The 25,863-nt window shown below is 41.9% G+C and overlaps 1 protein-coding gene across 1 annotated transcript; it reads left to right on the forward strand.

Annotated features, from left to right (window-relative positions):
* The first annotated feature begins 284 nt into the window (after window positions 1–284).
* FOXB2 (forkhead box B2) lies at window positions 285–1,592 on the forward strand. Its single transcript, XM_072958966.1, has one exon. It carries the CDS (start codon window positions 285–287, stop codon window positions 1,590–1,592), a length of 1,308 nt encoding a protein of 435 aa, XP_072815067.1.
* The last annotated feature ends 24,271 nt before the right edge of the window (window positions 1,593–25,863 follow it).

Consider the following 25,863-nt stretch of genomic DNA (forward strand, 5'->3'; position numbering starts at 1 on the left):
GGCGCGCCCCGCCGGAGACTGTGTGCGCGGGTCGGCTACCGTCGGGGCTGGAAGTTGCGAGCGTCGGACAGCTGAATTGGCCCAAGAGGCCAAGCGCGGAGACCCCAGACAGCTGAGAGAGGGAGGGAGAGAAACGGCGAGAGGGGCTAGGGGGAAAGAGGGCGGGGTGGCGGGGCCAGGAGGGCGGAGTAGGGCTTAGTGGAAACAGCCAGGCCCCGGGTGCGGGGTGCGGAGCGACGCTGCGGTCCAGTCTGGGCCAGAGGGCGTTGGAGACGCCGGGGGCGATGCCGCGGCCCGGGAAGAGTTCGTACAGCGACCAAAAGCCCCCCTACTCTTACATCTCGCTGACCGCGATGGCCATCCAGCACTCCGCCGAGAAGATGCTGCCGCTGAGCGACATCTATAAGTTCATCATGGAGCGCTTCCCCTACTACCGCGAGCACACGCAGCGTTGGCAGAACAGCCTGCGCCACAACCTCTCCTTCAACGACTGCTTCATCAAGATCCCACGGCGGCCCGACCAGCCCGGCAAGGGCAGCTTTTGGGCGCTGCATCCCGACTGCGGCGACATGTTCGAGAACGGCAGCTTCCTGCGGCGCCGCAAGCGCTTCAAGGTGCTGCGTGCTGACCATACTCACCTGCACGCGGGAAGCGCCAAGGGCACGCCAGGCGCTGGGCCCGGAGGGCACCTGCATCCCCACCACCCGCACCACCCGCACCACCCGCACCACCACCACCACCATCACGCTGCAGCGCACCACCACCATCACCACCACCCGCCCCAGCCGCAGCCGCCGCCGCCCCCGCCGCACATGGTGCATTATTTCCACCAGCAGCCGCCTCCGGCTCCGCAGCCGCCGCCGCCGCCGCACCTCGCATCGCAGCCCCCGCAGCAGCCACCGCAGCAGTCGCAGCCTCAGCAGCCGTCTCACCCCGGCAAGATGCAGGAGGCGGCGGCCGTGGCGGCGGCGGCGGCGGCGGCGGCGGCGGCAGCTGTGGGCAGCGTGGGGCGCCTTTCGCAGTTCCCGCCCTACGGGCTAGGCTCGGCCGCAGCCGCCGCCGCCGCTGCCGCCGCGTCCACGTCGGGCTTCAAGCACCCGTTCGCCATCGAAAACATCATCGGCCGGGACTACAAGGGCGTGCTGCAGGCCGGCGGGCTGCCCTTGGCGTCCGTCATGCACCATCTGGGTTACCCCGTGCCAGGCCAGCTCGGCAACGTCGTCAGCTCCGTGTGGCCGCACGTCGGCGTCATGGATTCGGTGGCCGCCGCCGCCGCCGCCGCCGCCGCCGCGGGGGTCCCTGTGGGCCCCGAGTACGGGGCCTTCGGCGTGCCTGTCAAGGCCCTGTGCCACTCGGCAAGCCAGAGCCTGCCGGCCGTGCCCGTGCCCATCAAGCCGACTCCAGCACTGCCGCCGGTGGCCGCGCTGCCGCCGACGCTCACTGTCCCCGCGGCCTCACAGCAGCCGCCGGCGCCGTCTACTGTGTGCCCGGCGGCCGCGGCCTCGCCCGCCACCTCGCTGCTGGAGCCCACCGCTCCGAGTGCAGCCGAGAACAAGGGCGGCTCCCTGCACTCGGTTCTGGTGCACTCCTAGGGTACCCAGCGGGTTGGGGGAGATGAACGCTTGGAGAGACGCCTGGCCCGGGACGTCCGGAGAGGGCAAGGGCACCCAGACCAGGTCGGGCAGAGGTGGCGAGCCCCGGCCTTTGCGGGAAAGGAAGGTATTTAAACAGACAAACCCGAAAGTGGATTCTCCAGTGGTCTGAATAAATATAACACTTCTAATGTCTGTGTTTATACTATGTTGTACAATCAGATTAATGAAAGCCAGTTTTCAGGTAAGAGTTTCTATTGTAATTAATATTATAAATCAGTAAGTTATGGGGGGGGGTGAAAGAGTTTGAGGAAGTCTCATTCGCCTGCAAATTGGAAATAGGTTTCGATTCTGATTCCCGGGAGCAGAAGCTGGCAGAGAGAGCTAAACCTCCCTGGGAGAAATCCAACAGAGAGTGACGCTGAAGCCGTCCTCAGCCATCAAGTTTCTCTCTGCTAGTCTCATCCCCAGAGAGCCACCTCTCGTGAACATCCTAGACAAAACTGCTGTTCCCTAAGGAAATCTCGTTTTAGGAAAAGAGGGAGTATATGATACCATCATTCTTCCTGGTCAGTGAAATGGGCAAGGACACGGTCATCATGAGTAAGGGGGGCAGTGGGAACCTCAGGAGGGAACTTGGAAACAGTTAAGTTTCTTGGCTCTGATCCGGGGGTCGTGAAGGAAAGGAGAAACAGCTAAAGCAATTAGTTTGCACAAAAGAGAATGGCAGCAGCTTAAAGAGCAAAGCCCCAGATTCCAAAAGTTAAGTTCAGAAAACATAACCAAAGAGAGACATTAAAGGCAACTTTCTATCTGCAATTCGTTTGTGAATCAATGCGATGAGACCGTGTAGGAATCTCAAAATAATGTGAATTCCCCTGATCCATTCCATTGGGGATTTTTTTTTTAAATCCCTTGCATCACGGGATTTTGTTCCCCTAATTCATGAACCCAAGAAAAAGCTACCATGTCACCCCCACAATATTGCTCTTAACGTTTCCAGGAGCGTTTCGTGGCCATTGCCTTCCAGCCTCCTCCGGACAGATGCGTGAAGATGACTGGTCGCCTTTGCACGCTGCCGTCGATGTTGTGTTCCGTATGCTGTCTGGGCGCGTTCGCCCTTCAGGCGAATTCTTCAGTTTCAGTTCGTGACTGGAAAAGAAACTTGCCATGCCGCTGTTGCTCCTTCTCCCTTTTTGAGCCCCAGGAATAGCACCTTACTCGCAACAAACTTTTGGGAACGAAGCGGGGCGGATAGGGAGGAGGCAACTGCCCTTTGCCCCTGAGTCACCTCTGGCTTGTGTCCGCGCCGCGTTCGAGTTGTGACTTTGTGCCAAGTTCATGTCTGCCTGTGTTGTACGCGGTGTTCTCCATTAAAGCTTCTCTCTGGCTGTGCCGGTGTGAAGGTGTGTTGCTTCTCAAGAGACGAGGCCGCGGCTTGAATTGCCACTGGGCGGGCTGGGGACTTCGCAAGTCCACCTCCCCACCTTTCTTTCTTTAACTTCTGAGCATCAGAGAGGGTGAGTCCACAGGCGAGGCAGCAGCAGGACCAGTTTCCTCCATTATTCCTTTTACCAGTTGGCGCAGTTATCTATTCTACCCATTCTTCCGCTGCTTTCCTAACAGAGCTCTAGTCCACCTCGATGCTAGAGGCTGGGTTAGCAAAAACCCTTCACAGTGAATTTTTTTCTATTCCTGCATGAGGTTTATAATAATACATAATCAGCATCACCAAGCACTTTTTCCCTTTTCGGAAGGCCTCGAGGGCGGGTTACGGCCAGGCATCCGGTGCCATTGGGTGGATGCCCAGCGGCCCCCCAATAAGTCTGCGGGTCGATGTGGGGCGGGGAGGATGGTGCTGGGCCGCCGCCACTGGCATTGTGGCCCACAGTCCCGGGAAGCGCGCACTCCGTCGCCCGCGGCCAGGGGACCTGTTGCATGTCCTCCGCAGTCTGGGGCCTGGAGCCGGAGAGCGCTGGGCAGGTGAGAGTCGGAGGCCCAGCAGTCCGCTCTCCCTGGGAGCGGGGTAGGGGGACCTGCAGGCTGTAGCCACTGCGGAGCTGCGCGGAGAGGTGGCGGGGGACCTCGAACAGCGCTCCATCTTGAACCAGCCTCCCTGTGCCCAGCCAGGCCCAGTGGAAGCCTCCTCCCTTCACCTCTCATCAGAAGAAAATAAAGGGCCAACGAGATGACCTGCGCACAGTAATGACACAGAGGGGATTTCTGTTACTTCTTAAAAATAAGAATTTCCTCGCATCCCTTATTTACAAGTCCCATTGCAGCAGGCAGCCAAGTTTTAGCGTCGCCTGGGAGACAAATCTCAGTTTAGGTCACTGCCTCCTTGGAGACCCAGGCAACTCTAATGTATCCCATCTTTCAGCTTAGGACTCTGCCAGCTTTCCTGCGGGACTCTCCTCTACACTAGTCTGAGGCTGTTGAGAGAAAAGGGGAGATGCTGGCATGGAGATCACAGATTTGGGGAGACTTGGGGGTCTAGCTTCTTTGTTCACCTCAGGGTGAGTTGGGCCCCAGAAGTCCCAGGCTAAGACCCCTAGTTTAGGGTGGGCAAGACATTGGGCCAAGGAAAGACAGTTGCTGGATTCCAGAAGTTTCTTCAAAAGAACATCTCTTCCTTCTCCACCTGCCCCAAGGGGCCAGTGCACTTTTTAGTGATGCCCATTGTCCCACCTCTGGGAGAGGAGCACTGTCCAAAATGACATCTGGCACCTGTCGGGTGGAGGGCTGGCTTAAGTGACAGCCCCTCCTGAGAAGGGAGGAAGCTGGGGGCCACCTTAGCAGATAAGGATGAGTAACTGATCCTCTGAATTTCCTCCCTGCTGGAGCCTTTTAGCAACCCAGCCTCACACCCCCAACTCCCGTGGAACCCCTCCTACCTCTGCGGGGAAAGCTCGGTGGTTGTGTTTTATTTTTCACTCTAAAGAGAGAGAGAAAGAAGGGAAGGCAAAGTGAGCTCAGATGATTCTACTCAAGTTTCATCCAGGAGGAGACCCTGGGACCCAAAGGAAGCTGTGCATGGCACTGATGTTGGAGAACAAGGGAATTCATGTAAATTAACAAAGGGGAAGGAACTTCCTGCCAAGCTGATCCTAAAGGAGGCTCTGATTAAAATCCCCGACATTGGACACTAACCGGGCCCTGAAGACCCCTCTTACCTAAGGTGGGACCTGCAGTCTAACTGTAACTCTCAAATGAGTCCTGATCTCATACAATCCCACAGGTATTGACTCTCTAGTTACATGTCTCTCAAGTTACTCTCTAGTTACATAGAAAGAAAGTAAGTTCTGGACATAAGAGATGGAAATAGAGGCACTTATAAATTCATGACTGTCTCAGTCCACAAGATTAATAAAATCACTCTCAGTTAGTAAGTCCTGGTGGAGGTAACATGAAATTATGCTCCTGGTTCCCAGGATGATAGAAGACAGCCTGCTTAACTTAAGTGAATGCACAGAACCTCAAGAAACATGGAGAGAAGCAAAGAGGAAGGAGAAAGGTTCTTAACGCAGCTGCCCTTAAAATAAAAGCAGAAGGAAAACAACTTGGAATGATCGATTTGATTATGTTTCCTTGGGAAGCTGAGTAGAGAGCTTAGGGCTGAGGGAGGATGGAGCTATTTCAGTTGTGGTCCCTAGGAGAACAGGCCCTCCTGCAAAGGCGGGAATTGGCACTGTTGGCATCTGGCACTTAGGAAGCCTGTCAGTCAGGCTGGCTTGCGGTCAATTATCTCCTTAAGTAGACTGGCACTGGTCCAGCCAGGGAGGAGGGCTGGTTGCATCGATAGGAATCAGAGCCAGTTAGCTGGAAGTGGCTCCGCTGAACTCCCAGCATCTTTGCACCGGGGGTTTTGGAAAGCTAATCAACGCATCTTATCCTGGGACTCAAAGGTGACATTTGCTGGCTTGTCGATAGTGTAGAGAGACTCCAGAAGAGGAGAGAAACAGAATGCCTTAGGAGAAGAAACACTGATCACCAAAGCTACTGGTTCCCCTTAAATTCCATTCACCTGTCAAAACTGCCACTTCTGAGATGCACAAAATTTACAGAGATCTTTGTAAATTGTGGTGAGATTCGACTCCTCCACTGGTAAGAATTCTCATTCTTCACCATACCTGATGATGAGATGGGCAGAAAGAATAGGCTGAGGTCATGTTTAGGCTTGGAGAGTGTGGCAAGGGTTTGATGGAATGTTAGTGTTAATCAAACTGTGCACACAAGATTCTGCATGGGTGTGGGCTGGGTGGAGTCGGCATTGAAAGTGGGAAACTAAAGAAATGGTTTCAAAAGCCAGTGATAACCACTTTGTGGGTGAAAAGGCAGAGTGGGTATCCATGAGGAGGTGGGAAGTCTTTGAATTCCAAAGGGCAAAACATGTTCATTTTGCTCATAGAAAGTATTTTCATTAACTTTATCTTTCAAAGCTGAAATGCTACCTTATACTCTTTGGGAGGGAGATTGAAGAGATTTGCTTGGGATCTGAATTCAGTCTTAAGCCATTGTTTAAATGGTATGAGTTTGGCAAAACTCCAGATGTACTCTGTCCCAAGCACTTTTCTCCTTAACTATCCTCTGTGTATTTTAAGGAAAATTCAAGCCACATGTTGCTCTTTCCCACTTGCATCCAAGTGTACTTTTATTGAATTTTAGCATGGTCCATGAAATTTAAATTCTGAGTTTTAAGCCATAATATATTCATATGATCTACAAGCAGTCACATGATATGCACATATATCATTAAGCAGAAAATAAAGCATCTGAGAACTATAGTCATATTATTATAGTAACATTTCTTTAGACTGAAGAGCCATGCTGAGAATGCCGTATTTAAAAAGATTTTGTGAAATTATCAAAAAATTTTCAAAAAAGTTAACTTATTGCCTTATGAAAATATTTTTTGAAGACTATTTCTAGGAAGACATTTTGGTTATGTTGAGTTTGATCCAGATAGTGATTTCTGCCACAAGAAACAGGTCTTTTGTGTGCACGAGACACCCAGGCTTTGCTTGTACGTCACAGATCTCATTAAGGCAGCATCATTCAAAAAATGCATTCGAATATGCTTTCCCATCTGAGCCACTTCCAGCCCTGTCAGCACCTTCACAGACAGCGGGGTTTTACTGTTACTGAGGGTGGAAGCTTAGTAAGGAGCTGGAGAGCTGTAGCTCAGGCACAGCTGAGCTAGATTCATTCCAGGAAGGACTCACAGCATTGAAACAGCACAGATGAGAAAAGGCAGAAAGGAGGAAGGGACAGAGGGAAGGAGGAAGGAAGGAGAGGGGGAGAGAAAGAAAGAGTGAAGGAAGGATGGGGAGGAAGGGAGGAGGAAGGGAAGAGAGAGAGAGACAGATGTGAGCATCTACTATTGACAAGGCAAAAGAAAATTATAATTTTTAATATAGTACTGCTTTGGTTTTCTCTTAGGAGACTATAGATCAATTCTTTCAATATATGTGACTATATCTATTACACTAATTGAAGTAGTTTGCCTTAAAAACAATTTTCCTCTTCTCTTAACATTTTTCTTAGCTAGAGAGGACAGGACACTGTATAACTAACTGGCAGCTTCATTTATTTCCTAAGAATATGAGGCTCTAGTCAGCTGAGGAACTCATCCTAGGTGAGGATTTTGTGACATTAACATTGATGCAATGTATTCTGTAGGGATTAACCTAAAAATGCCCATGGGGAAATGTTTAAATAAGTGATGCTATTTGCATACAGTGGAATATCATGCAGCCATTACAAATCATGCTTATGAAATTTTACTCTTATAGGAAATGCTTGTGAAGTCCTATCGAGAGAATAATCTCAACCCTCTAAAGTCACTGAAAATGTACTGGAAGAGACTCCACCAAATATTAATAGTGGCACCTTTAGACTGGTGAAGTCCCTAAGTCATTTTATTTTCTTGTTTTCCATATGTTCGAGCCTGCTTTAGATTGTCTCCATACACTGATCACATTTTACTTTATAACCAGGGAGAGGACTACTTGAATCTGTCCAGCTGGTATAACTGGCATTTCAACAAAATATGAATTGCTATTTTTAAATGTAGTATCTTAAGTGGCGGGAGGAGGAGAGAAGAACTGGCTGATTGAAATATACTTCAACAGCAAAGGCAGCAAAGACAAATGAACCCTACACACCTTGCTGTCCCCCTGCTGTGTCTTCCACGAGAGCCCATTGCAGCAGACCCTTCTGGGAGGAAGAAAAGGAGGCTGCCATTTTAAGCCTGGACTTTCGGGGAATTTTCTGAAACTCCCTGTCCTGTAATGCTGGGATGGGGACATGAAGGGGTTAAGATTACAAAGGGGGCTGTTGGCTAAAAAATAAACCTCACATAATTTTATTATCTTTCCTAATAGCTTCCTCTCTTTTCACCTTTTGTATTTCATGAATTTTTGTAGTAGCCTCGCACTTTTTTTGAAACGCGGCAGACAGTGAACACAAAGTCAATACATTCTAGAAGCTTAGGTGTTTCCTTCCAAATGAAATAATGACATACAGTTTTCCAAAATAGTATTATAATTTTTCTTCTTCCTAGTTGGCAGATCCTTTTTGTGCAGCAACAATGTTTTCAAGGGAAAAGTTTTAGATCCTAGTATACCAGTTTGAGTAAAGCTGGGTTGTGTCTTCCCTATCTACATTGAAATAGTTTATTTTCCAGGAAAAAAAAATGCAAAAGCATGTAACTGCAGAATATGCATACTTTCAGATGATTAAACATGTCACAGCTTTTCTGCCAGAAGCCTGATAACCTCTAAAAATGACTACAGATCATTGAGATTTGGGTTTTTTAAGAAGCTGCACTGGAGAACTAAAATTCTTGAAATTATTAAACTGAATTTTAAACCCAAGAACTGGAAAATCAAACATATCCTGCCTCACCAGTTTGGAGAATAAAATAAGATCCTACTTCTCTGATATACAAAAATTTTGAACCCTCATTCCAGTTATTACTAGAAAGTTTTTTCACTCCTTCCCTGCCAGGAGACCCCAGGCTGACTCAGGCCTGGTTACTCCCGCCTTATAAAGAAAAAAACGGGAAGTCGAATCTGTCTGCCAGCATTGCTTCTCTAAACTTTAGGTGCATATGAATCATCTGGAGAGATTTTTAAAATACACTCTGCTGGACCCCATCTCCAAAGATTCTGATTGGGCAGGTGTGAAGTGGACTGAAGATTATACAGTTCTAACAAGCTCCCAGGTGATGCTGATGTTGCTGGGCACTTGGAGATTCTTTTTCATCAACTTACCTCAGTTACAGCCACGTCAGTCCATCAGAAGTACCCAATATCCAAATAACTTTAAGTATTATTTAAAAAGTCATTAAGAACTCTGTTTTCTCAAAAACTTATCGGTATCTATCAAATTTACCCATCCCCTTGTCTCTCTATACTATATATTAACACACAAGGGAGACAGAAAAACTCCATATGCCTCCAAAATTGGAGCATGTCCCATTATAAGTCACCTAAAGATACGGAAAAGTTGGCCTGGAAAGCAGCGATCTTATTTCCTCAAGGAGGCAGCTGAGGCAGCAGCTACTTGAAAAGCGAACTATTGAAAACTAGACCTAGAAGTCAGTTCAGTGCTCTTCCCTCTCCCACCTTTACATCACAAGCCAACCCCTTCACAAACGCCTTTTAACCAATGGGTTTAAGAAGCTATCACTTCACTTCCTTCCTTAAGGTGGTACAATCATGTTTGCAAATCACACTTTTACATGATGCTTTACACATTATACTGAGGGACTTTTATATCTACTATTTTATATAGGGGAAATCGTTTCATTCTGAGTTTATGTCTAAGCAGGCTCAGATCTGCAACTTGGAGGCTGGAGCTCATGCAGATGTACAAATAATGCATCCGCTCAGTAAACTCATGCTTTGCTTAAAAATGGAGCCATTTGGCCAAATATTTATGAAAATACTTTGTTCTTCAGGGCTGAGGCACCAACTAGTGTACATTCTAACAAAATAAATGTTACCAGGATTATGAGCTAGGGTGTCCTCTGTTCTGTGAGAGTTCATATAATTTTCCATAGCCTCGTCCCAAGTTCTGTGATGGACCCACACCCCAGTCTCTCTGGAGAATTTTAGTCAGTGGCAGACAAGGTTAGGAGGCTTGGTTGCTCCCACTTATCTCTGACTTATAACCCCAGCTTCCAGAGAATAGTTTAAATTTATGGAGCATCTCCAAGTCCAAAGCATACTGCTCTTTGATTTGCAAATAGTCTTGACACCTATTAACAGTTCTTTATAGTCAATTTTGTCTGTAAAAACAATTGGAGTGGTTTCTGCCTTCTGGTTGGACTTTAATATATCTGCCATCAAGGACCAGATAGTCCAAAGCAGATGATTGTCTCCTTTGGCAATGGTGTGTGCAAAGTGCATGCAGAGGAGCATGAAGGAGAATTTTAAGGTTCAAAATAATAACATGAAATAGTATATATAGATATGCTACTATATCTCAAGCAAGAAAAACATTAAAACTTTTTTTACCTTTACAATTCATAAAATATACCATTTTAAAAACTGTTTTAAGCATGCATTTATAGCAGCATGACTTTGTGTTCTCTGCATGACTTTATTGCAAATGGTTCTGAAAAGTTGCATTGGTTTGCAGATAGGTTCTGCAATTTCAGTGTCACAGAATCTTCCAGGAGCCAATTCCTCAGGCAGAGGCTACTCCAGACCACTTTTTTGTCCTCTAGGTCAAAGAATAAAGAACAAAAAGAGCTCAATACTCCCGAGAAAGGCAGAAGGCTAGAGGCAAAGTGGTTAAAAAAAAAAAAAGAAGAAAGGAAGAAAAGAAAAAAGAAACAAAACAAATAAACAAAAAACCTCTCACCCATGAGAACAAACCAACTAGTCAAATAAGTCAAAGGTAAATAGGGGTTTTCAAAATTTCTAAATCTGACAATTCTGCTTATGGCTGTAATACGAGGATATGAAAACTTTTTAACTACTTACAATAATAAAAGCTGGTATTGACTGAGCTTTTTATTTAGCTTCTATGAGCTAAATGCTTTACATCCTAAATCTCATGTAACTTCACAATAGCCCTTTAACCTAGGTGCTTCCATTATCCTCATTGTACCGATGAGACCACTGAGGAATAGACTGTTTAAGGATCTTGCCCAAGACCACGCAACCTGTAAGTGGAGGGTGGGAATAAGTACTTGGGCTCAAATGAACCAAAGCCAGAGATCTCCCCTGGAGGGATCCCGGCTCATCTTCAGCTCTTTGAGAGCATCACAACAACAACAACAATAAAAACCAACCAAAGTTTAGAATAAATACATTTCAGGGACTTACGTAGTTTCCTTTTAGGGCAGCAAAGACTTATTCAGAAATGGTAGTTTTGACAGACTATTCAAGTGCCTAAACACCAAGTAATTAATGAAGAGGCTCAAGTCAAATTTGTGTATTACAGGGTCCATGCAAGATTTAGTTTGATGTCAGAGATCAAGTTGACCCACTACATATTATTTGGCTGATTTGATGATAATATTTGTGGAAACTTTGTCAAAGTTTCTAAAGGTATCTCTCTTTTTCATCTTTGTAGCTCCACTGCATAGTATAATACCTCGTTCTTGGTAAGTTCTTTTTCTTGTCTCTCATGGTAAGTTCTTAATAAAGGTTTGTTGAAGAGCAAGAAGAATTTGGTTAATACATACCTCCATCCTGATTTAACGAATATTCAGAGGTATAGAATCTCTTCCTAGATGTCTAAAGAAAAAAACTTAGGTAACTAAACGCTACTTAGCTTAAATGGCTTCAAGAGAGACAGAGATTCGCTACTTTGCCAAGGTTATTTAGCTAGTTTGTGATGCAGCCAGAATGGGTCTCAGGGCAAGTTTTTAAGCCTGGCTCTTAACCACAGTGTTAAATTGCTTGGAAAAGTTTCTTGACTTCTCTGTTTCTTTTCTGTAGTTTTCACATCTGTAAAACTCAACAAATAATATCTACCTAACCAGGTTTAAGTTAACTAATAAATAAAATCAGGTATGTTGACAATCAAAATTGAAACTCATATTTTCAAAAACCGTTTGAGAGATGTTTCTTAGTAATTGGAGACAGATTGAAAAAGTACCCTTAAAATTAATATGATTCAGTAAAGGAGGCCAGCTGAAAAGGGGAAATTGTTTTGGACAATATTAAAAAAAAAAAAAACTAGATCCAGGCAATATTTCTTACATCTTTTCAAAGCTGTGTGATGATTTTAAAACCACATTTATAGAAATGATTTCCTGGCTTTAAAATTAATTTGGGTATTATATGGTATTTACTTAAAAGTAACTTCTCCTGGTTTCAAAAATATTAAAAGCACATTAAAAGAAAAATTGTAAAACCATTTGAATATTATTGAAAATGAAATTTAAGAATATATGATAACAAGACAAACCTTGAAATTAACTGTAATTAAAAGTTCATTTGAAAATGTGGATTCCCCAAGATGATGAGTAACTCCATGCCATATAAATTACAACTGCTCTCAGCACCCTGGGTGTATTCTTTCTCTCCCACTCACTCTCTCCTTTCTATATTATTGACTTTTGTCTTTCCTTCAAACCCAACATAAAAACTAACTCTTGAAAGTGCCTGATAGATTGTAGGACAAAACATTTCCTTTCTATCTTTTTTTCCAAAAAAGTCTTACCAGATTTCCTCTACCCTCCTCTACTCTCTGTTGGTAATCTCCCTTTTCCTCATTCTTAGAGCATTTTGTGGGATCCATGACACGATGTGCCTTGACTTGGACTGGGCGTGTCTCTGCCTCTCTGGCCAAAATGAACCGTGGAATAGTATGCACTTCACCTGTATGGAAATCTTCCTATTCCTCACTGCATGGTGTTTCCCACACAGTACGCCCTCAATAAGCACGTGTAAGTGTGTGTGTGCATGTGTGTGTGTGTGTGTGTAACAAATAAAATTACCCTTAGCTGGTCTCCTTCCTAAATTCCTAAAGAGACAAGTAGATTCTCTGTTGTCCAAATCATTTTGCATCTTACAGTACCTATTCCATGTCCCATGACATGAAAGTCTGTGGGATTGGTGGCCTTTATCCCATATTCTTGCAACTATTGACAACACTCAATTGAAGACACAACAGGTACCCCAACTGTAGATGGGAAACTTACTCCACAGCAGAAATAAATTGACCATGAAGATCACTTGAAAGTTTTGATCCTAGACATCTCACTATGAGAAATGATGGGTTTTGTGAACATCATTCAAAGGGTGATGTGGTGTAATAATGAGAAGGGCTTGAGCTTTGAACCTCATCTCTGAAATTTACTATCTCGATCACTTCAATGATAATAATTGATTATTATGGTCTAATTTTAATCCTCAAAACAACTGAATTCAGCAGGTCTTAGTCCCAAATCCTATCCTCATTTTACCCAAAAAGAAACTGAGGATCAGAGTCAGCTTTCTCCCCAGGGTCATTCAGCTAGTTAATGATCATGTCAGGACTGGAACTCAAGGCGATGAAACCCCCAAGCCCCAGCTCTTAACTTCAGTGCTCTGCTGCTTCATTAAGTTCCTTAGCCTATTTCCCAATTCTCTCATCTTAAAAACCAATCAAATAATTTCTACCTCACAGGGTGTTGTAGCAACTTCCTTTCACCTGGAACTGTGGAATTTCATCAAGCTAAATCAATCTGAATTAAGATCTGTGGTAGATTTTTGGTAGAAACAAAAGAATGTTCTATGTAACACCCTGAATTTTGTCCCCTGTTTTTCCAAATGATTATTGTCATCCCAAGGACCCAGGTGCTTCCTGATTGCAGAATTGGGTCTCCAACAGAGTGCAAGGTCAGAGGTACCTTCCTTTGTCCTCAGCAATTTAAAACACAAGTGCTGTGAGTGACTGAGGACTTTTAAAAGAAGACTTGCCACATTTTATTGACAATAGCTTTTCTCTTTCCAAACGGAAACAATTGTGTGAATTTACATACGTATCAATGCCAGACTGGTTAGCTGTGTATCAACCGCTGGTGAGGAAATCCAATGTCTGGAAAGAGAAGCCATCTTCAGTTTCACAAAGGAGGGGAAATCTTACTCCTGTTTCCCACTGAAAAAAAATAACAGACAAAGAAAGTACAAATGACCAATAACGACATTGCTAAATCCTTTCCTCTTTTTCTACAACAACGGTTACCATCCAGTGACAATATTATGTTGTTGATTTTTTTAAGCTCATGTGTCATCAATTTTCATTTCTTTTTTCTCTGTTCTTCACATACAGTGAGATAAGGCCAATGACGTACTTTTTGTTGAATCATTGCCTTTGATTCTCTCTCTGACTTTTATTCAAATGAGACATCATGGAGACATTTCCATGGGCTTTCTTTTTTTGGTCCTTCATGTAATAGATGGAGAGATCTGAATTCTTTCTGCCTATCAGATACTGGGGAAGCTACAGAACTTCTCTGAAATGTAGTTTCCTTATCTGCAGATGTTAGTTCCTCAAACACTCATCGAACACTCACTATGTAGCACGCAGTGTGCCAGGAGGTGGGCAAGGAGGATGAGAATGCTGTCTTGATCCCTCCACAAAGCATCTGCAAGATGAAGTGCCCAAATGCTCCATCCAGCTCCAAACGCCAACAATTCTCATTCTGAAGAGGTCATGGGAATGAAACCTCTTTGTGAACTCAGTGTGCTACAAGTGCTAGCTATGGAGATGGTGGTGATGAGGAAAGGGAGGGTGATGGCCATCAGGAGGAGGATGCTGTGAAGAGTTGCCATCCTGCGCTTAGGTGAGGCAAACCAAACCTTTATGGGCATGGAAATGGGACAGGAAAGGGGAGAAGTTTGGACTTTGATCTCATATAAACTCCATGGAGTCTATAGCACATATATAAACACGGAGTTCAGGTTCTCACAGAGTCCTGAGATCTCTATTACATGGATCAATAAGCAGCTTTTTAAACACATGTTACAGACAAGATTCCAGGCAGAGTTAGACAGAAACTCCGCGGTATGAGGGCCTACTGAATTGTTTGTAATTTTCTAAGCTGTTCAATGAAACTTTCAGGCTGAATGGTTTTTGAAAAAACAGTCCCAGAACCGATTACCTGCCCTTCCACATACTGAGTATTACCTCTAGTACTTTGAGCACTCTATGTCGTAAAAGAGAAAAATGAAACACTTGACATCCACTACTCATTTGCTCCTTGAGTTAAATAAAGTGAAAAGCTAGGAACTGGACATTTTTACCTCTCATTTTTCACTTATGATGTTAATAAAGCTTCCAAAAAGAATCCCAAAGTCATGACACCCTATTACTATTGTCCTTGAAATAAACATAACTGAGAGTCCCAAATTTCTAAATTAGATGCTATATGTATAGCATATCATGATTCATACTAAAGCCAAGATTCAGGACTCTACAACCACATAAATATCCATTTCATTTTTTGTAATGATGTGTCGTTGTGGATACAGTGTGGATAAGTATCCAAAATAAAAGTTTAAAATTATTCGTATAGACACAAATCCAAATGCTGAATATTGGATATACTCCTTTCCTACTGCTGCGTAACAAATTATCACAAACGTAGCATCTTAAAACAATGCAGATTTGTTCTCACAGTTCCGAAGGTCAGAAGTCCGAAATCAGTTTCACAGTGCTCAAGCCAAGGTATTGGCAGGGTTGGTTCCTTCTGGAGGCTCTGGGTGGAGAATCTGTCTCTTGGTCTTTTTCAGCTGCTAGCAGACACCTGTATTTGGTTTGGGGCCCCTTTCTCCATCTCAAAGCCTGCTTCCATCATCACATTGCCTTGTCCTCTCCTGCAGTCAAGTCTCCCTCTCTTTTCCTCTTATAAAGGACACTTATGATAACATTTAGGGCCTCTAGGATAATCCAGGATAATCTCTCCATCTCAAAATCCTTAATTTACATTTGCAAAATCCTTTGCCATATAAATTAACATTCACAGGTTCTGAGGATCAGGATATGGACATTTTGGGGATCCATTATTCTGTCTAACACACAGGTGAATCATTTAATTGGGGCTTATATAGACTTTATCCAGGTTTTCCACTACATGAAATAGTAAAACAACTTTTAATTTCATGTCTTGATTTGTTAATCAGAGTGAGATTTATGGAGAATTCCAACTAGAGCCCCTGGCATTCAAGATCATGAGATAGGAAAGAACAGAATAAAAGAAAGTAATAACTTTAAAAGTCCCACTATATATCCCTCAGATTAACTGAGGACAAGATAATTTTATATGCAATGAGATCTTTTCCTTGCCCACAATCTCCATCTCTTTAGGACACACTCAAAGCCAGTGGAAGCCAGACTCTGTTGAAAGTCTTCAGGAATAAATAATAGAAAAGATATTCAGTGGAGATGTGTCAGTTCTCTGCCCCCATAGTTCCTCCTGGAACAATTTTCTTTTAGTTTTTGATACTAACATAACATAAAAAAACAATCAGAAATCTGATTCAGAACAATCACCTAACAAAGAAGTTCAATTTTCCAGGAATAACTAATTCCTAGAATTTGTGGTGAGTCCTCAAATATTTAGACCATGTATGTACAATCTGACTGGTCTGTAGAACAACCAGAAAGTGTATTTGAAATAGTCTTTGACAATCTGCTTTAGAGTGAACAATAGAGATATTTAACCTTGTTAAGAAAATGCAAATCTATCACAAGAGAAATCTTCATCTGACCTTTGAAGTGAAGATTATGGAGATTAGGGAGGGTTTGAGCCAATGTTTAGGATGTCCCATCCCTTAAGAGATACGGGGAGGCGAAGGGTGGGGAAGATTGGGGAAGGGGGAATAGCTGACCTTAACAATTCCATCGATATGGATTTGAGAACCTTGAATCCACCCCTAAGTACTGACATGGGAAGAAATAACAAAGAAGGGAAAAATAGGTGAAGACAGCTGATCGTTACTTCAATGAGAAGACTGAGGTGTATAGTGTTTGTAATACATAAAGATCTTCACATTTCCACATTTAGAGGAGGTGTGTGTGTGTAATTCAAGAGTTTTAAAACTTCAGGTGACAGTACTGGTGACTCCTTTCAAATCCTATGGCAAAGAGCAGGTGTCTCAGACATAAGGCAAGCTTTATTTTGTAAAGTTGTGCGGGATGCTGCTTTATTTTCAAGTGGATTTATGAAATGTGTTCAAGGTTTATAGATCTGCTCATCTAAAAGTTAACATAAAGCTCCATTCTTCACTGTTGTCATTAATGACTATAGGGGGGAAGTGTTTTGAATTCTAAATCGTATTTCTCCCCCCAAACAACTGTAAATATCCTTTCCAATAACAGCATGGAATGGTGTGGGATGGTGTACTTCATTTGTTTCAGTAGTTGCACTCCTAAAATACAAATTCCACTTTATAACTCGAATTGAATGTTTACAATCCCAAACTCTCCACTGTGTATGTGAGTGTTAAAAGCAGAGCACACTCAGATTATACATTATTTTCAAAAATAGAAAAACTGAGGCACAAGAAAAATAAGTGATTGCCCCCCTAAATATACCAGCTTCCCTCTCTAAAGCCATTTTTTCAATCAAAATTATTGACTGTAGGTTTAAAATGTGAAAAAGAAAAAAAATAGCCTTTTTATCCTCTAAGGCATTGTTTCAAACACAAATTCCCTGGAAACTTACTTCAGTTGTGTTGACCCAGCCTTAGTTATCAACAGATTTTGTTTTGTCTTATTATTTGATTAAGTCTCATCTAACCCTTCTTCCTGGCAGTCAGGGGAACCATCCATCCTGGATGGAGCAGTTAGATTTGCTACTTTTAAACTCAAGGATTAGCTTTGCACTTGGGGAATCTTTGGGTAGCATCAAACCCACCCTACAGAATTCCGCGATTTAATTTCACTTATGAATTTAAAGGGCTTACAGCTGTCTTCACAGTTAAATGAGGATTTACTGAGATGTTGCTCTCCCCAGAGGCAGAGACAGCCCCTCAACCAGCAGGACTTCTGCACTCCCAGAACTAGATGGTTCGACCAAGGAGGATGAAATTAGCACACACACACAAAACATACCATCTGAGACTTTTAGAAAATGCAGATCCGGGGGGAAATCTTAGAGCATAAATTACTTTGAGGGCTTTTTTTTTTTTTTCTAGATCTTAGTTGGAGAGATTTGTGTTCTTTCACATGCACAGCTGTGGAGTCTCTGGGGGAATTTCTTGCTCTTTTTCAGTTTTGCATATCAGCCAAAAACCAAGATCTCAGCACCAACTGCAGTACCATAAGCCCCATGTGCGGTGTGGTGGATTTTTCAAAAGATGCTAGACAAGGAACTGACTAAAATCCAAGGTGGGCATTCTGACAGCTAGGTGACACCATGGGTGGCGTGATGAGGGGAAAGACAGCTGAACAGGTTGGGGTCCAGGGCTTTGTTTTATGGTTATGTTTGTTGCTATTGCTGCTGTTTGTTTAGTTCTCACTCTGGCCTTAACGATTTGTATAGATTTGGCCAAATTAATAGAGCTTTTGTTACTATAATGATGCTGGTGAGAGAGATATCTGATGCCCAAATAAATCAGTGAATAAGCCTGAAATTAATTTCTGCTATGTGACCTTGGTCAAGATATTTGGTGTCTGATGAGTTAGTCTAAATAAACTCTAAGATTTATCCTGGCTCTAAATGTTAATAGTTAACGCTTACAGAGCATTTATTACGGGTTAGGCACTACTTACATGTACCAACTATGTTAGTCTTCACAGGTCCTTAGAAAGTAAGTAATAGTAATAGCCACATTTAACGGACAAAGAAAATGAGACAGAGAGGTTAAAGTTGTATAGCTTGTAAATAGCACAATCAGGATTTAACCGGAAAAAAACAACTCCAAACTTCATGTTTTAACCACAATTCTATACTGCCTGTCTAAAATTCTATTGAAAAAAGTAAGACAATTTTTATAAACTACATCAAACTAGATCTCACTAAAATGTAAACATTTTCTTTTTATTATCAAGAAATACATTGACTATATCTTTGATTTCCACCCTGAGCTTAATGCTTATCCCCTGCCTAAGACCAGTCTTATATCTTACCACACCCTTTAGGTCATCTCTTAGTTTACATCATTTCTGGCCCTTATCCTGGGACTCTGCATTTGGCTTTGAGAAAACAGGAGAGATGGCCTCTTTTATCATTTAAAAATATACAAAAGCAGAAAGTTGAGTGTTACACTTTGGAGGATGCATTAGAAATGTCCCAGGTGCCAAATGAAAAGTCCAATAGGAAACAGATTACACATTTAAATTAGAATAGTTAGGAAGATTTATTTATTAAGGGACTATTTATATGGCATTTAAGGGAACCACAAACAATAATACATAAACCTGGTCAAGAACTTGGGTAATAGAAGAGTTTCTACTGATTCAGAAAACAAATAGAATTATGGACAGCCAGAGAACTCTTCGGTTATAGCACTTGTATTGTTTAAAATAGACCAAGGTAAGCTGTGCAAATAAACAACTCTAAAATCCGAGTGATTAATGCTTAGAATCTTTTGGGTCTGGCATCTTTTCAGGTCAACTCCTTTTCAAGTGGTGAGTCAGACAAATTTTTTTTGAACTAGTGTCATCCAGAACATGTGATTTCCAGGTTGGCGCAGAAGGAGAAGAGAGAACTGAAGGGTTGCACTTAAAAGCTTTAGCCCAGAAGCGACACGCATCCCTCCCACTTAATAGCCTTTGGTCAGAATTAGTCACGTGGCCTTGCTTATCTCTTCTTCTTTATGGTCCAGTTCAGATCACCATGTCCTCCACGCACAAAGCCTTTTCTTAATCCTAATAAAATCTACAGCCTCTGAAATCCAATAAAAATCTGTGATTCTCAAAGTCCGGATTTTGTCTTTATTCTAAATCGTGCACTTTCTGACCAGAATTTCTTATCCTTCCAGCTCTTGTACTCAGGTTTCTTGTGAACAAATTTTGGATCTTCAGTTCCCATATTCCCTTTATTTTCCCTCTCAGCACCCTCCCATCTTCCATCTTCCCTTCCTTCCCTACCTATCATTTCAACCACATTCTTGTCAGTACTCCCAATCCTTTTGCTTTTCAGTCTTTTTATTATAATTGTTGAGCAAAATGTAACTCTGGACCAGTCCGATCATTCATCATCTCCAGGATATTTTCTAGGCTTATGCTGAAGAAAGTCACTCCACAATGAGAACAGTCAGTATACTGGTGCAACTGTAAACCTGTATCATGTTTCCAAGGCACAGTTGATTCCCTCCCTACTACCAAGAAATTCTTCTAAGTTTGCCTAAATTTTCAACCCACAACTTCCCCACCCTCTAGCTGTCAGCAAATGAGCTTGCCTTCAAGGGCAAAAAAGAAGGTTCCAGATCACTACTTTCTGGTGTGAACTCATGACTACATCTGAATCTGTACCTATACTTTATTAATTTTCTCAGGTCATAAGGAACGAAGGGCCGCGCTATTGTAAGGCTACTTGCTATACAAACTATTTTCCATCCAACCACCACCTTCAAGAGCAGGTCCTTTCTTCTTTATCACCAGCATCTTTTGTAATGACTCCCTCCTCCCATCATTTAAACATGCCCAATTGTTTTCCACCTTTAAGTCTAAACAGAACCACTCCATTGCAATCCTGTGTCTTCCCCTACCTCCCAGCTCCTCCTTCCATCCAAGACTCAGTCTCCATTTTATTTAATCTCTTGAAAGTGTTTGGTCCTTCTTGAAGCACAACCATCCCTTTGCTTTCATGATACTGAGTTCACTTAGTTTTCTTTAACCCTTTCAGTTGCTCCTTCTTAGTCTCCATTATAGGCTCCTCCTTAAATGATGGTGGGTTCTGTCTGAGGCCTTCTTCTCTTCTATCTCTCGACTCTCTTTAGGCAATCTTATTACTCACATGGCTGCAAATGACCATCTGTGCTGATGGTCCCTGGTGCATAACTATCTCAAGCCTCAGTTTCCCTCTTGAGATTCAGACTCATATATTCCACCATTTCCTGAATATCCCTAACTAATTGTCCCACTGGTACCTCAAGCTTATTATGATTATTGTGTACCCTTCACTTTCCCCCAAACCTGCTCTTTCTTCTGTAGTCCTTATTGCAGTGGACGGCAGTGCAGTTTGCTCCAGTAGAAACCTGGACATCACACCCAAGTCTGCAAGTTCCTGAAGGCAAGAATAGTGTCTATTTGCTCACTACTGTGTATCAAGCACCTAGGACAACACTGGGCACATAGTAAGCATTTAGTATTTAAGGAATGAGTGAATAACTCATTCGCTTTTATTCCTTACATTCAATAAATTACCAAGTCCTGTCAATTCTTCCTTTCAATTGCACTTTCAATTCTTCTTATTATGGTCATTCACCTAGTTCAGGCCACTACTATCTCTTTAATAATAGTCCAGTAACTTACCTCTTTGCCTCCGGTCTTGCCCCGTATGCAGAGACTGCTAATTATACCCAATATCCATACTCTCTTCTTCCTTTTGGTAATAAATTGAACACCGTGCTTCCCAGGTAGAGACTGCATTTCCCAACGTCCCTGGCAGCTTTGTATGGCCAAAGCTAAAACGTCACCTGTGAAGTAAGTTCTGGTCACTAGCCTGAAAATGAAAGTGATGTTTGCACATTTTGAACCACATCCTTGTCCTCCTCCTTTTCTTTCCTCTCTGCATTCTGCATTGTAATGAGATGGTGATGAGTTCCACTTTGCAGGAAAAAAAATAGCACAGTAGGGGATGAAGATGCCACAGGACAAAAAGGAACCCTTTCCTTCTGGACTGTTTGTCACCTCAAACTTTTATGTAAGTGAAAAATAAATCTTTGCTTGCAGAAGCCGCTGTTGCTTGTCTTCTGTTAAAAACCACCGAACCAATACCTTGACTACTAACCCCTCCCCTCTCCCAGCCAGAATCCCTTTTCTGCCATCCAGCCAAAATGGTCTTATTATATTGCAGATCTGGTCAGCTCATTGCCCTTTGCCATATTGACTTTTGTAGCTTTCAGAGGGCTTAGTACATGATCTTGTTTACCGCAAACATTCAATAATATTGTTGACTGATAAATTATGAAGTTCATTTTCGAGTAGTACCTAAATTATAAAAATTAACATTTAACTGCATGTGACATCATAGATAATCAGTGGATGAGACAGCAGCTTGAGATTTCCTTGGCTTCTGAAATCACCCTAAATGGACTTTATCACCCCGCAAAGCCATTAGCTGATGACCAGTCAAAGGATCCATAAACTTTCTGATAACGAGACTTATCCACAAAGGATGGAATTCCCAGGTGTGAACTGGCCACTGTAAAGGAAGGAGGGAATATAAAAAGAGGAGGAGAGAAAACAACACAGGACTTTGTTTAGTGCCAGGCAGTGGAAAGTCATTAGAAATGTATTTGTGCCGTACTTGTGACCACTGCAGACTAAGCCACTGTAAGGGCTTGAGGTGCTGTTTTTCTTCCAGGAAGATGGTATATTACAAATTTGGATTTCTAGTTCAGCTAATGTACGTTGGGCTCCTACTGTGTGCCAAGAACTGTGCATGAGACAATCTCCTAAAATATTTCAGAAGAACTTCTGTTTGAAGCCCCACTTGCTCCCCAGAGAGGGCTGCTGGACTGAGGCTTGGCGGCCTCTCCCAGAACAAGAGCATATTCGAAGTCCCCTACATGAATCCTCCTAAGTTCTGATCGGCTCAACTCCTAGAACTGGGTTAAAATGAGGATGCAGTCACACACGCCACCAAGTTCAGAGCTGCCGCCTCCCCTAAAATGTATGTTTTTGAAAGCTTTGCTAATTTTCCACCCAGTATAAGTTAGCTTAAATTTGATAACCACGAGTTGGCAGTGAGACCCTATCACAAAGTGCCGTTGATAATACTGCTGTTTTTCACAAAGCACTCCATTATACTTGTCATTGGGAAATGAAAGCCACATTTTTGTGTGACACACAGAACAAATTGCATCAGACAAATAAAGGCACCTGGGCAGTTGATGCCTTCAGCTGGGTTCCTGCAATTCCTTCTTATTTTGTATTCATTTTCTGTTTTTGTTCTTTTTTTGAATTTCAGTTTTGCACCTTAAAGAAATTAATCTAGATGTTAAAAGGCAATGAGGATCATTGGTCACTGTGAAGTTTTTAAGTGATGCAAGTATTATCATTTTTTTTCCCGTGGAGGGTTTGTAGTTCACAACAAAGAGAACAAAGCAATAAGTTTTAAGGCAATGTAAATAGTTCAAATTCACCAATTTCTTAAAAAAAGAAAGAAAGAAAGAAAGAAAGCAGCAGTATACTTTCAAAAGATTGATCTAAATCCACTGAAGTTTTGAAAATACCTGTTGACTTGAACAGAAGAAACACCTGAAGCCTTGAGGCAGAGTAACTTTCTGAAGGAAAAAAATACATTAATATTTCATGTGGGAGGAATTTTTCAAGGTAAATACCAGCTCTCCAAACCAGTGACATAGCTCACATTCACCGCCAGCATAGGTCATTTGAGTTTCATCTAGGGGAAGGGTGTTAGGTACATTCTAAACATTAAACACCTCCTTCCCTGGTCAGCAATAAAAACTGTATTCTGAAAGACAATGAGATCTCCTTGTCCATAAGATAAAAGAAATAATAAGAGTAATAATAATAGCTGTTTTCGTGTAGTAAAGGCTCGCAGTGTGCTAGGCTCTGTATTAAGCATTTTATCTGGATTATAAAAAATTTTTTATCATCAGCCCTTTAAGAAGGATGTTTTCGCCCTTTGTTACAGATGAAGAAGTGAGGCCTAAAGAAGTTATTTTTCTAATGTTGCATAACTAGGAAGTGGTGAAGTAAGGATTTAAACACAATTTTTTTAATTAAAGAATTTTTAGAGCAGTTGTAGATTCACTGCAAACTTGGGTGGAAAGCACAGAGAATTCCCTTCCCTGTCACCACGTGCACAGCTTCCCCACTATCAACACCTTCCACCAGAGCAATACATTTGCTATAATCGCTGAAACTGTATTGATACATCATTACCGTCTAAGGTCCATAGTTTACATTAGGGTTTACTCTTGGTGTTGTACATTCTATGGGTTTGGACAAATGTATAATGACATCTATCTATTATTATAGTATGGTGCAGAGTAGTTTCACTGCCCTAAAAATTCTCTGTGTGCTGCCTATTCATTCATTCCTTCCTCTAATCCCTGGCAACCACTGATCATTTCACTATCTCCATAGTTTTGCCTTTTCCGGAATGTAATGTAGTTGGAATCACACAGTATGCAGCCTTTTCAGATTGGCTTCTTTTACTCAGTAATGTGCATTTAAGTTTCTTCCCTGTCTTTTCATGGCTTGATAGCTCCTTTTTTCTAGCTCTGAACAATTTTTCACTGTCTGGATGCACACAGTTTATTTATCCATTTACATACTGGACATCTTGGTTGCTTTTAAGTTTTGGCAATTCTGAATAAAGCTGTTATAAACAACCATGTAAAGGTTTTTGTATGGACATCAGTTTTCAACTCCTTTGGAGAACTACCAAGGAATGTGATTGCTGGATTATATGGTAAACATGTTTAGTTTTGTAAGAATCCATCACACTACCTTCCAAAGTAGCTCTTTTATTTTGTATTTCCACTAGCAATGAATGATAGTTCCTGTTGCTCCACATCCTCCCCAGTATTTAGTGTTATCAATGTTTTTAATTTTTTCACCTTTCTAATAAGTGTGTAGTGATATTTCATTTTAATTTGCAATCCCTGATGACATGATTTTTTCATGTGCTAATTTCCCATCTGTATCCCATCTTTGGTTAAGTTTTTATTTGATATTTTGCCCATTTGTAAATTGGGTTGTTTGTTTTCTTCTTGTTGAGTTTTAAGGGTTCTTTATGTATTTTGGATAGCAGATCTTTATCAGATGTGTCTTTTGGAGGAGACACTACAACTGATACCACAGAAATACAAAAAATCATAAGAGACTACTGTGAATAATTATGTACTGACTAATTGTATAACCTAGGAAAAAATGGATAAATTTCTAGAAACATACTTATAAAAACTGAATAATGAAGAAATAGAAAATCTTGAATAGTCCAATAATGAGTAAGGAGGTTGAAGCAGTAACCAAAAACCTCCCAAAAAACAAAAGTCCAGGACCAGATGGCTTCACTGGTGAGTTCCACAAAGCATTTAAAAAAGAATTAACGCCAATCTTTCCCAAACTTTTCTAAAATTGAAGAGGAGGAAACATTTCCAAACTCATTTTATAAGGCAAACATTAGTCTGATATCAAAGTCAGAAAAGGACACTACAAGGGAAAAAAACTTCAAGCCAACATCCCTGATGAAGATATATGCAAAAATCCTCAACAAAATACTAGCACACTGAATTCAACAGAATAGTGAAAAGATCATATACCATGATCAGGTGGGATTTTTCCCTGGGATACAAAGATTATTCAACATATACAAATCATCAAATGTGATACACCATGTTAAAAGAATAAAGGATAAAAATCATATGATCATCTCAAAAGATGCAGAAAAAGCATTTGACAAATGTGACATCATTTCATGATTAAAAAAAAATGCACAAGAAATTGAGTATGCAAGAAACATACTTCAACAAAGGCCATATATGGCCACAGATGACATCATACTCAACAATGAAAGATCAGAAACAAGACAAGGGTGCCCACTCTAACAATTTCTGTTCAACATAGTGCTAGAAGTCCTAACCAGAGCAAGCAGGCAAGAAACAGAAATAAAAGTCATCAAAATTAGGAAGAAAGAAGTAAAATTATCTTTGCAGATGATCTCCTCTTACATATAGAAAACTTACTCTAGAGAATCCATTAAAAAAACCATTAGAACTAATCAACAAATTCAGTAAAGTTACAGAATACAAAATCAACATACAGAAATCAGTTGCATTTCTAAAGACTAACAATGAACTACCTGAAAAGTAAATAAAAAAAGCAATCTCATTCACAATAGCATCAAAAACAATAAAATACTGAGAAATAAATTTAACCAAGGAAGTGAGAGATCTGTACACTGAAAACCATAGGACTTTGACGAAAGAAACTGAAGAAGATGTAAACAAATGGAAAGATAGCCTGCGTTCATGCACTGGAAGAATTAATATTTTTAGTATTTTTTGAGGGTCACAGAACTACCATTCTGGGTAGTACTAAACTTTCCTTAGGAAGTTGTTTTTAAAGGAATATTAAATTCTTATACTCAACTAGGAGAAGTCTCATTTCATCATTTGCT

The sequence above is a fragment of the Vicugna pacos genome, chromosome 4 (genome assembly GCF_048564905.1).
Source record: "Vicugna pacos chromosome 4, VicPac4, whole genome shotgun sequence".
Lineage (NCBI taxonomy): Eukaryota > Metazoa > Chordata > Mammalia > Artiodactyla > Camelidae > Vicugna > Vicugna pacos.